The following is a 13,577-nucleotide window of genomic DNA, read 5'->3' as shown; positions in this document are numbered from 1 at the left end:
GTCACATGCTTATTTCACAGAGAAAACAAAAAAAAATCATAATTGACTTCAAATAGTTTATGGAACCTCTAAATGAATTTTATACAGTTTAGTGTATTCACAGTTTGGTGTTCTACAAAGACGTATGGTTCAGTAATAATATTTTCATTCTATTTTTTTTTATTCACTGTGTAACTGTACCAGTGTAACACTGAAACCAGATGAAATGACAACATGGCTAGTTGGCAACAGTCTAAAAACCAATTCATTTAGAGTTTAGGGAGTTGCAGTCCATGTAGGTGTTGATGAGAGAGAAGTAGCAGTGCACTTTTCTTACAATCAAACCAAAATAACAAATCGCAACGAAATCAAATAACAAATATAAAAAACTCAAACCCTGGTCCAGGCTAGAAGGTGTAAAAACTTCCAAAATTAAAAACAATTCTTGTTCAGAAAAATAATCATGTCTGCCTTCTCAGGCAGTATGCACAAGCTCTTGGCACAGACTGTGCAGTGGAGAAAACCTGTTCACTGGGTGTGTAGTAGGCCTGGACACACAAATATGAAAAGGCCATGTCTGACGGTAAACGATACATCATTCACAGGTTCCACCACCAGGTAGCAGGGTTATCAGATGTAACAATTGATGGTATATCCTGATAGATTTGCATCTCCTTCTCTGCCTGGTCCTGGATGGACATGGACCTCTGCTGGGACGTCATCTTTTGTGTATTCTCATCGGCATAAAGCTCCTCCAGCGGAGACATTTTAGGTCTTTTGCAGGGAGGTGGTTGCTTAATTAATAAAGAACAGGCTTATCAGTAAAAAAGTAAAAACATCCATTAAAGGCATGATCATGATTAAAATTAAAAACATATCAAATATAATTCCAGCTACCATTTACTCACATTCCTCACTCTCTTTAGATCAAACATTTTAAGACGGAGGGGGAGACAGTATATATTTGTGAATGAATGACATTTCACCTGCTCAGAGTCAGTCAGCTTTCCGGCCAGGAACTTCCCCTTGATCTGGTCCCAGACAGTAGCACAGTTGTCCATCTTTTGTTTGAAGCGTTGGTCTAATGCAGTGGCCACTTCAAGGAAGTTCCTGATGTCATCACTCTGTAAAACATAAATATTCTTTAAATGTACAATGAAGTCACAGGAAAAGAATTTTTTCATGTGTTCTTCATTCATTTCATTATAGCCTCAGTCATTTACCTGGTGCCGCTTGGACAGGTTTTCCCACACTTGCTTCTTAAGGTTGAATACAAATACTGTATCCAAGTCAATTAGGATTATAATAGTTATTAATCTTAATTATGAAAGATGCAGAAAAACTAGTCCACGCATTTCTTACTTCCAGGCTGGATTATTGCAATTCCTTATTATCAGGCTGCCCTAACAAGTCTCTAAAGACTCTCCAGCTGGTCCAGAATGCAGCTGCACATGTACTGACAAAAACTAGAAAAAGAGATCACATTTCTCTCATTTTAGCTTCGCTACATTGGCTTTCTGTAAAATCTAGAATAGAATTTAAAATCCTTCTAACTTAAAAAGCCCTTAATGGTCAGGCACCATCATATCTAGAAGAGCTCATAGTACCGTATTATCCCACTAGAACACTGCGCTCCCAGAATGCAGCTTACTGGTGGTTCCTACAGTCTTTAAAAGTAGAATGGGAGGCAGAGCCTTCAGCTATCAGGCTCCTCTCCTGTGGAACCATCTTCCAGATTTGGGTCCGGGGTGCAGACACCCTCTCTATGTTTAAGAGTAGGCTTAAAACTTTCCTTTTGATAAAGCTTATAGTTAGGGCCGACCAGGCTCGCCTTGGATCAGCCCTTAGTTATGCTGCTATAGGCCTAGACTGCTGGGGGACTTCCCATGATGCACTGAGCTCCTCTCTCCTCCTCCTCCTCTCCATCTGCATGCATTCATGTAACATCAATGCATGTCACTAACTTTGCTTCTTCCCGGAGTTTTTTTTTGTGCTTTCTCATCTCCCAGGAAACCCTGGGTTCTGGGCCGAGCCTTTGCGGTCCTTCCAGTTCTGTTGGCATCCTTCCCTGGATATTGCTGTTGCTGATGCTGTTGTCATTATGATTGTTGTTATTCTGTGCCCCCCCCCCCCCCCCCCCCCCCCCTTTCTCTCTCTCTCTCAACCCCAACCGGTCAAAGCAGATGGCCGCCCACCAAGAGCCGGGGTCTGCTTGAGGTTTCTACCCGTTAAAGGGGAGTTTTTCCTTACCGCTGTCGCCAAGTGCTGCTCATGGGGGAATTGTTGGGTCTCTGTAAATTGAAGAGTACGGTCTTGACCTGCTCTATGTGAAAAGTGCCTTGAGATGACTTTTGTTGTGATTTGGTGCTATATAAATAAAAATTGATTGATTGATTGATTGATTGATTGATTGATTGATTGATTGATTGATTGATTGATTGATTGACAGTGAGCCTGCATTCTGAGAGTGCAGTGTACTAGTAGGATAATAGGGTACTGTGAGCTCTTTAAGATATGATGGTGCCTGACCATTAAGGGCTTTGTAAGTTAGGAGAAGGATTTTAAATTCTATTCTAGATTTTACAGGAAGCCAATGTAGCGAAGCTAAAATGAGAGAAATATGATCTCTTTTTCTAGTTCATGTTAGTACACCTGCAGCTGCATTACGGACCAGCTGGAGAGTCTTTAGAGACTTGTTAGGGCAGCCTGATAATAAGGAATTGCAATAATCCAGCCTAGAAGTAACAAATGCGTAGACTAGTTTTTCTGCATCTTTTTGGGACAAGATGTGCCTGATTTTTGCGATATTACGTAAGTGAAAAAAGGCAGTCCTTGAAAATGGTACTATCAATTCACACTGGGGTATGAATTGGTCTTCCCATCTTGCTGGCTCTTGAAGCTTGAAGGATCAAAGGTGGTGTGGGTCACTGGTCTGGTTTGGTGACCATGCAGGAGATAGGGGTTCCTTATCTGATCCCTTTCTGTTTGCAGGGGGTTGTTTAGATGGTCTGATCAGTGAGGAGTTTGGGACTCTCAGTTATATATTATTGGCCAGCATTCCTGAGGCGTTGAAGAAAGAGCTGGTCTGTTGGCTTGTGCTGTCTGCCTTCAAACATGCAGTTTTACCCTATACTGACAAAGAGTCATAACTTTATTGATCCATGTATTCCTATAGCTCTCAGTAGTAACAACTTCATGAGCTTCTTTAATGATAAAATTCTAACTATTAGACACGGAATCCATCACCTTCTGCCCTCAACAGGCACCGATTTATCCCCAAACACAGGAACCTTAGAAACAGCAGTAAAACCTGTTATATATTTAGACCGTTTTTCTCAAATTGAATTTCCTGAACTAACTTCAATGATTTCTTCATCTAAACCATCAATCTGTCTCTTAGACCCATCCTACCTAGGCTGCTCAAGGAAGTCTTACCCTTAGTTAGCACTTCTTTACTATATATATGATCAATATATCTTTAGTGACAGGCTATGTACCACAGTCCTTTTAAAGTAGCTGTATTTAAACCTCTTCTTAAGAACCCTACTCTTGATTCAGACATTTTAGCCAACCATAGACCTATATCTAACCTTCCCTTTCTCTTTAAGATCCTTGAAAAAGAAGTCGCCAATCAGTTGTGTGACTTTCTACATAACAATGGTCTATTTGATGATTTTCGGTCAGGATTTACAGCGCATCATAGCACAGAGACAGCACTGGTGAAAGTCCCAAATGATCTCCTAACTGCATTGGACAAAGGACTTCTCTCTGTACTTGTCTTGTTAGATCTGAGTGCCGCATGTAACACCATTGACCATCACATCCAATTGCAGAGACTGGAATATTTAATTGGCATTAGAGGAACTGCATTAAGCTGGTTTAAATCCTGTTTATCAGATCAATTTCAGTTTATACTCGTTAATAATGAATCCTCCATGTATGCAAAAGTTAGACACAGAGTTCCACAAGGTTTTGCACTTGGATCAATGCTATTCACCTTATATATGCTTCCTTTGGGTAATATTATTCAGAAACACTCCATAAAGTTTCATTGCTATGCAGATGATACCCAATTATATTTATCAATGAAGCCAGATGAAACCAATCAGTTAAAGAAACTCTAAGCATGCCTTAAGGACATAAAGACCTGGATGACCTGCAATTTTCTACTATTAAACTCAGACAAAACTGAAGTTCTTGTGCTTGGCCCTAAACACTTTAGAAACACATTATCTAATGATATAGCTATTCTAGATTACCCTGGCCTCCAGCTCCACCGTAAGGAATCTGGGAGTTATCTTTGATCAGGATATGTCCTTTATCTCCCCCATAAAACAAATGTCAAGACTGCCTTTTTTCACTTACCTAATATTGCAAAAATCAGGCACATCCCATCTCAAAAAGATGCAGAAAAACTAGTCCATGCATTTGTTATTCTTAGGCTGGATTACGCAATTCTTCATTATTAGACTCTCCAGCTGGTCCAGAATGCAGCTACATGTGTACTGACAAAAACTAGAAAAAGAGACCATATTTCTCCGATTTTCGCTTTGCTGCATTGGCTTCCTGTAAAATTCAGAATAAAATTTAAAATCCTTCTCCTCACCTACAAAGCCCTTAATGATCAGGCACCATCATATCTTAAAGAGATCATAGCACCCTATTATCCTACTAGTACACTGCACTCTCAGAATGCAGGCTTACTTGTGGTTCCTACAGTCTCCAAAAGTAGAATGGGAGGCAGAGCCTTCAGCTATCAGGCTTCTCTCCTTTAGAACCATCTTCCAGATTCGGTCTGGGGTGCAGACACCCTCTCTACGTTTAAGAGTAGGCTTAAAACTTTCTTTTTTGATAAAGCTTATAGTTAGGGCTAGGCAGGCTCACCTTGGATCAGCTCCTAGTTATGCTGCTATAGGCATAGACTGCAGGATGACTTCAAATGATGTGCTGAACTCCTCTCTCCTCCTCCTCCTTTCCATCTGTACACATTCATTTACTATTAATGCATATTACTGACTCGGCTTCTTCCCCGGAGTTTTTGTGTTTTCTCTTCTCACAGGAAAATCCAGAGTCTGGGTTGTGGACATTGGGGGCCATGGCTGCAGGGATGGTGGCATGGTCCTGTGCGTGTATTGCCTTGACACCTCTTCCTGCTATTATTGCTATTATTATTTTTAGTAATATATCTATTATTATTATCGTTGTTATTGTTATTATTGTTGTTGCTGTGCTTCTCTGTGTCTCTCTCCCCTTCCCTGTTTCTCTCTCAACCCAACCAGTCAAGGCAGATGGCCATCCACCTAGAGCCTGGTTCTGCTTGAGCTTTCTTTCTGTCAAAGAGGAGATTTTCCTTGCCGCTGTTGCTATGTGCTGCTCATTGGGGAATGTTGGGTCTCTATAAATTAAAGAGTAAGTTCTAGACCTCCTCTATGTGAAAAGTGCCCTGAGATAACTTTTGTAAGGATTTGGTTCTATATAAATAAGATTGAATTGAATTGAATTGAATTGAATTGAATTGAATTGAATTGAATTGAAGTGAAGTGAAAAGGTGAACCTAAATTTTAAAGGAACATTCAACAAATTGGATGAATTTGGATTTTAGTTCACTTTGTTGGAGCTTGGTACACAGCAGCACTCAAAGATGATTTTTGATCAGTATCAATACTAATGTCCTCCATTAACAAGCAGAAAATATTTTTAACATAAAAAAACCATAACTGCTCTACCACTCATCAAATCTTCAAAATCCCTACAATGCAAAAAACCTTTGCTCTAGAGAACAGAGGCCAACAGTCAGTGTGACTGTTTTAATGATGTTGACTGAAAACGGCATTCAGCTTTCCATTTGTAACTTGACCTTGCAAACTGAATATAAAACCTCATTTACAGTGTCAGATGCAAATATTTACATGGCTGAAGTTCCGTGTTCAATCTAATCTTTTATCCTAATCTGTGACTTCAACCTGAGATAATTACATTCATACAATATCACAAACTGTACCAACAAACTCATGAAGGCATTTTACAAGAAACAATCCTCATTTTGTTATTTTGGAAACTTGGGGAGCATTCCTATGAAATCCCACTATTAATATGAAATGTTTGACCCATCATTAGGCCAGTCAATATCAGACTGTGCTCTAATAAATGTACCAAACCCTCTGATACAACAGATACTCAGCTGCTTATTCAGGCATTATACTGGTAATTTAAAGATCGAATATAAGTGATTGGGGACAAAATCCACAGTCCTCGTTTTGTGCAAAAAGTTAATTAAAAGTTTATGTTAAGCTAATTCTCTATGGTCTACTGTAGGGAATGTTAAGTGTTCAATATAGTGCATTAGAATCATAACTTTGGCTAGGTATTGCAACAGGAATATATATATTTTCTATAATTATTTATGGTCAGAACACATTTTGATTAAAAGTTTTCTGTCTTTTTTATTGTTTGCAATTTCAATGGGGACAAGGTCTATGATGATTTTTTGTATATCTCAGTCTAATACCCATTTTACTGTATTTGAACATTAAGCCCACTACAATGGATTCCCAAATCCACAGCAACAACCAACAGACCCAGACTGTAACTGCCTTGACCAGCTACACGCCCAGCCAGAATATTTTCTCAAAATATGTGTGATTGGACGAGAGTATTTCCCATAGAGTCCAGTAGAGGGTGGAGCCTGCGTGAGATAGAACCAAAGTAACTGTTTTTGGAGCCAAAGAAGAGGAATTAAAAGTCAGCACTCAGCTTCAATCGATAATGTTAAAAACCACAAACTAAGCCACAAATCTTGGTGTAATCATGGACTCAGACCTGAATTTCAACAGCCACATTAAGACAATTACAAAGTCAGCTGAAGAATGTATCAAGGATTAAAAGACTTATGTCTCAACAGGATTTGGAAAAACTTGTCCATGAATTTATCTCCAGTAGACTTGATTAGTGTAACACCGTCTTCACAGGTCTCCCTAAAAATATCGATCAGACAGCTGCAGCTGATTCACAACGCTGCTGCTCGAGTCCTCACTAAGACTAAGACAGTGGATCATACATCTCCAGTTCTCCGATCTTTACACTGACTTCCTGTCTGTCAAAGAATTGATTTTAAAATACTGCTGTTGTTTTATAAAGCACTGAATGGTTTAGGGCCAAAATACACTTTTGGTCTGCTGTTATGTTGTGAACCATTCAGACCTCTCAGGTCGTCTAGGGCATCTATGCTCCACATATCTGAACAAACTCCCAGAAAACTGCATGTCTTTAATGACTGTTTTTGATTGTATTTAAGTGTCCTTATATTGTGTGTTCCTTTTGCACATTATCTCACTTTGCCTTGTTGCTAAATAAACTTGCCTTGTCTAGTTTGGTGATGCCAGGCTAAGAAAAAGTATACTGGTATTCTAAATAATTTCCAACAACCATAACAGCAGTTGCATTAGAAGAGAGTCATTGTTACTTAGAGTTACAGCTTTGTATCTTGCATTCAGGCCGGCAGGGTATGTGGACAGCAGGACAGACTCTAGAATGTACACAGTTATCTGCTGGACCAGCCACTTCAAAATAGCCTATTTTTATTAGAATCCTGAACTTTCTGTCAGGAGCAGACTGATTATCCACCTTAGTGAGGGCTGGACCGAGCTTCTGTACTGAATCTCCAGGCAACAGAATATTCAATGACATGAACTAGAGTATTGAGTAAGAATTGTAAAGGGATTACATCATCCATCACTGTTTAACATTACTGATCTAGTTACCATACTTACATGTCATGGTATCACATGAAGTGGGTGTGAGGATTGAGATCTTAAAATGCATTTAAGGCCAAGCAAACCCTGCAGATCAGTTCTTCCCACATGGACTCAAGCACGGCTTCTAACCTGCTAACTGTCGGCACAGGGAACATGTATGTGGGTTATTTTCTATTTTACATGTGAACTCAACAGACATTTCTGCCAAGATGATGGTTTTTTACTGTTCTAAGGGTAAAACTGTTTAATTGTGCTTTTGTGTCATAATTGCATTGAAATTTTCATGTGTTTTTTTTTTTTGAGATCTTAAATGTGTTTTCCAGTTAGTCAAATTTACTGTATAACAGGGTAAAACCCTTTCAGATATATCTCATTTTCACGGGGGTCCCTTAAATGTCTCTCTAATATGTCAAATGCAACTCCATCTCAGACCAACATCACTGTTGGACTGCAGTACCGAGGACTACTGGAAATGGTGTTGTCTTCTGCTCCAATTACAGTGGCATGCTGTGTGTTTCTCTTCATTAATGGGATCATGCTTTTCACCTTGAGGAGTAAGTCTGTGTTTAGGGAGACCTCCCGTTATATTCTTCTGTATAATCTACTTTTTGCAGACACTGTGCAGATGGCACTAAGCCAGTTACTGTATCTACTGTCTGCTTGTAGAATATGGCTGACCTATCCTGTATGTGGTGTTCTCGCCATGCTCGCTGATCTCACAAATGAAGTGTCTCCTCTCACACTGGTGGTGATGTCTCTGGAGAGATATGTAGCTGTGTGCTACCCACTGAGGCATGCTACCATCATCACCATCAGAAACACAGGTGTGGCTATTGTTGTAGTTTGGGCGTTCAGTTCACTAAATGTTCTCATCCGAGTTCTTTTGCTGTTAGATTTTCCATTTGAAGAACTGGAGAGCCTGCAGATGAAAGACTTTTGCTCTGACATAGCCATGTTTCTTGGCCCAATGTCTGATCATTATAACAAAGCCTTCACTTGTTTTCTGTTTGTATTAGCTGGTGTGACAGTAACTTGTTCCTATATTGGTGTGATGATAGCAGCCAGGTCAGCCTCCACAGACAAAGCTTCAGCCCATAAAGCTCGTAACACACTGCTGCTGCACCTGGTGCAGCTGGGCCTCAGTCTCTCCTCAACTGTACATGACCCATTGCTTATTGCCATGTCAAAATTCCTAGACAGAGTAGTACTTTTGCGCATCCAGAGTGTTCTTTATGTATGTATAATCCTGCTCCCAAGATGTCTGAGCGCTCTAATCTATGGCATCAGAGACCAGACCATCAGACCCATCCTCATGTACCATCTATGCTGTCGATTGAAACTGCCAAGGCTGGGGTCTCAACCTACATGACATTGAATTATTCAAGCATTATTCTTATTTAAAGAGATATATATTAATTTGAAAGTAAGATCAATGTCTTTAATGTCTTTAAAATTTAAATACAGAATAAAATAAAGTAATATTGCAACAGTACTTTATATCCTTCCTGAGTTATCTATACTCTGCACATACTGTATTTGAGTTCATTGTTTTTTAATTGTTGGCAAATGCAATATGCAGAAGTGATTTTAATATTTGTAGATATTTTAATGTATTCAAACACTTCACTCTACATCAACAAAGTTCCAACACTGTGGCAAAAACTTAAAGTCCCCCTTCACTCAAAAATGTGTTCTTCTTATTACTTCACTTGGATGTTGATGTGAAGAATGATGTATGTGCAGTTTGTTTTCACATTCACCTGCTGAAAGTTTCTCTGTGCTCTGAGTATGAATAAATATAAGTTTTTAAAGTGTATTATTACAAGCATGATTTATGACACCACAACTAGTTTGGAGCCAGTCATGGTCCAATATGCAGTTTACACAAGTGTGATGTGGAAACTTGAAGCCTGCAGTGCACAAACACTGAGAATGGACTTTACAGTGAAGGTGGAGACATCTGGTGTCCAGAAGGAAAACTTTTGAACCTCAAAATATTTGCATATTCATATTTAATAGAGAGAAGGAGCAGATGTCAGTTTATATATATGTACTGTATATATTTACTATATCTTAATTGTTAATTTTATGTATATATTTATATCACCTGTCTTTTATGGTAGTTGTGTTTTTCTCATACATTGTATGGGTATTGATTTTTATCTTACCTTTTAACTTTGATTGTTATGCACAACAACACCAAGGTAACGTCAATAAATTGGCAATAAACCTGTGTCTGATTCTGATTTTAAGGACGTTTAACAAAGCATTTGCACTTTTTTGAGGAAAACACATCAGATACAAATATTACTCAAAGCAAATGATTTTTCTATAATTAATACACATCTGGAGGAGATTTTTAAAGAAATCCAAGTGAGGGGTTTTCAATGAAATGTTTGAATATTGTAAATTTATTGTCTATATAAAGTTCATTTAAGGTGGTAATTCCATTTTTACCCCAGATATTAGTTGTTCCATCAATAGACAGATATATATATATAAGGTAGTGTGGGTAGTTTGCTTGTTGAAGTTACAGTGAGCTGTCTGGGCTCACTCATTCATGTGGAATTGATCCCGTTTTTAATTGAGTGATTGTTCAGTCACCTGTTGATGTTGTATGATTAGTGAATGAGTGTGCAGGAGGTCTGGCTGCTTGCTTCTGACAGTTTCTTTAGTTTGTTTTTAAGCTGAGCCGTATATTGAGTAATAAGCTTAAAGTAACTAGAATAACAAGTGTTAACTAGTGGTTTAACTGATCGTAGTTGATCCCTGATCCGTACGGATCGCCGCCCACGGTTCGGCAGGCATATGAACTGGGGATTAATTGCAAAATTTAACATCTCATTTCATACAAAGTAAACAAACTACTGTAAATACAAGTCATAGGCAGACTGTGTGTCGCTAACAGGGATTTTGAAGGATAACAATCAAACCAGCATCTAACGCGTCCAAAGTGACATCTGTAGGTATGTTTACCTGCTGTTTGATGTGCTGCAGCTGAGCAGCTAATTAGCATCTAGCTGCTAACTGATGTTAGCGGTGAATGTTTGTTTTGTGGCTTGTTCAACAAGGTGCAGGACAAGACGTGTGTTCATGTTTCTAAGTTATCATCAAGTTTTGATGATGTGGACAGAGGCTGTTTCAGACACTACCGTGTTTAAAATAGGAAGGTATCATGCCTCATATTGCAATAATTGAGCATTGAATATTTCATATATTTTATTTTAGTTTATTTAAACATTGGACATCTTAAATATTGTTTGTCTTGAATGTTTTCATTTAAGACCATGGGCAAAAGTTCATTGCTGTTTCGTGCGATCAGTGTGTTACTGAATAAATAGAAAACAAAGTTTTATTTGTCTCCCCCCCTTTTTTTTTGCTGATCCTAAAAATCCGATTCATGACTCAAATACTTGATATGATCCGAACCATGAGTTAGTGTTAACATGTCAACTTTGTGGACTATATTTTGTATGTCATGCACATAGATCAGAGTGTGTAAGTCATGTATTTGATACATGCATTAATACTTTCTGATGTGAACCTACACTTTTAGATCTGTGAATGTTTTTAGTGTTCAGTCTTTCTAGTATTCAGCACTGATCAGAACCTGTATCACATTATAAGCTTTGGGGTACTTTATATATTTCTGTATACTAAGAAAATACATAGGAAACACGTGTAAATCATGTGATATCTTGTCTGTTTTTGATGAGAACATAAATCTGTTGTCACAATAGAACAATACTATAAACTTGAATTTCACTTTGTTGGTAAAATCACTCATCTGAACCAGTCCATGGCTAAAATGAGCTCTTCTTTGTTTAGAAACAATATGTATATGCTAAAGGTCTTAAAAGAAGCAGCCTTTACACCATTCAGGGGTTTTTGTTTTTAAAAGCAAATTGTTTTATTGGCATATAAAATTGCCCCCCACCCCTCTGATTTCATCAGGTGGGGGACAATGATATAGTTTGATGCGGTATGTTGGTTTTCCTCCTGTCCTCCCCAATTTTTTGAGTCACCAGCCGCCACTGGTGTGGGGGTTGAATGCAACTCATTTTTGTAGGATACAGCAGAAGAGCCTATATACATACAGTACATTATATACAAACTTTGTATGAAGTTTGGTGTTATTATCATTTATTTTATAATAATTATAGGTTTTATATTTATAATTCAGTGGTGGGGATGACCTATGAGGGGAAGGGAAAAATGGAGTGAGGGTGACAGTTTAGTGATAAAGTGCTGCAGAAAAATACCATCAAAACTAAAATTTGTAGCTCTGTTTTTGCTTTATTAGGGCCCGAACACCTAGCGGTTCGCTCACACTCTCCATTCAGATATAATGTATTTTTTTGTGTCCAGCTGCTTATTGTCTCTACACACCTGAGAGTACACATTTCAATCAAACTTTGACCAGGTCATGTGGGTTAAAAGTCTTTACTTTTCTAAAAATAGACTTGATGAAAATCAGGAAATTAATTTGTTTTACACACAAACTCATCAGGGGTTTTAAATTTACTAATTGAAATTCAAGTGAATGGGCCAAAAACTTGCATCATTTTGATGACACAGGTGTGAGCAAGACAGACACGTCTCACCCTTCAGAAAATTCACACCGTTGAGATTTGATGTTTCGCGATGACAGAGGAAGTCGCTATAACTTTATTGTAAATGCTCCAGTCTGCACCAAACTTCTCCCGGCCTGAACAAGTCTACATGACATTATTCCGTCGGTGATGAAAACTGGCTGAATAGCGCCCCCTACCAAATTTCAGCAAAGCAGCCCCCGCAGCAGGCAAAATAGTGGACAAAGGAAGTGATGTTTATCTCCTTCTTGCACTGTCTGAAAACAGCTCGGGTCTGAAGACATCTATATGCCCGTGACAGAAGCCCTTCGATTGCGTTGCGGCGTTGAGGGCCCGTTCAACGCTGCTTGCAGCTTTAGTTAGAGTTCCAGCTTTGTATCTTACAGTCAGGCCAGCAGGGTATGTGGACAGCAGGACAGACTCTAGAATGTACACAGTTATCTGCTGGACCAGCCACTTCAAAATAGCCTATTTTTATTAGAATCCTGGACTTTCTGTCAGGAGCAGACTGATTATCCACCTTAGTGTGGGCTGGACCGAGCTTCTCTACTGAATCTCCAGGCAACAGAATATACAATGACATGAACTAGAGTACTGAGTAAGAATTGTAAAGGGATTACATCATCCATCACTGTTTAACATTACTGATCTCATGGTATCACATGAAGTGGGTGTGAGGATTGAGATCTCAAAATGCATTTAAGGCCAGGCAAACCCTGCAGATCAGTTCCTCCCACATGGACTCAAGCATGGCTTCTAACCTGCTAACTGTCGGCACAGGGAACATGTATGTGGATTATTTTCTATTTTACATGTGAACTCAACAGACATTTCTGCAAAGATGATGGGCTTTTACTGTTCTAAGGGTAAAACTGTTTAATTGTGCTTTTGTGTCATAATTGCATTGAAATTTTAATGTTTTTTTGAGATCTTAAATGTGTTTTCCAGTTAGTCAAATTTACTGTATAACAGGGTAAAACCCTTCAGATATATTATCTCATTTTCACAGGGGTCCGATAAATGTCTCTCTAATATGTCAAATGCAACTCCATCTCAGACCAACATCACTGTTGGACTGCAGTACCGAGGACTACTGGAAATTGTGTTGTTTTCTGCTCCAATTACACTGCCATGCTGTGTGTTTCTCTTCATTAATGGGATCATGCTTTCCACCTTGAGGAGTAAGTCTGTGTTTAGGGAGACCTCCCGTTATATTCTTCTGTATAATCTACTTTTTGCAGACACTATGCAG

The 13,577-nt window shown here is 38.7% G+C and overlaps 1 protein-coding gene across 1 annotated transcript; it reads left to right on the top strand.

Moving 5' to 3' along the window:
- The first annotated feature begins 8,139 nt into the window (after positions 1–8,139).
- LOC121910463 (odorant receptor 131-2-like) lies at positions 8,140–9,102 on the top strand. The gene has a single exon (XM_042431692.1). It carries the CDS (start codon positions 8,140–8,142, stop codon positions 9,100–9,102), a length of 963 nt encoding a protein of 320 aa, XP_042287626.1.
- Positions 9,103–13,577: the final 4,475 nt, after the last annotated feature.

The sequence above is a fragment of the Thunnus maccoyii genome, chromosome 13 (genome assembly GCF_910596095.1).
Source record: "Thunnus maccoyii chromosome 13, fThuMac1.1, whole genome shotgun sequence".
NCBI classification, from domain to species: domain Eukaryota; kingdom Metazoa; phylum Chordata; class Actinopteri; order Scombriformes; family Scombridae; genus Thunnus; species Thunnus maccoyii.
This window is presented reverse-complemented; position numbering and strand designations above follow the sequence as displayed.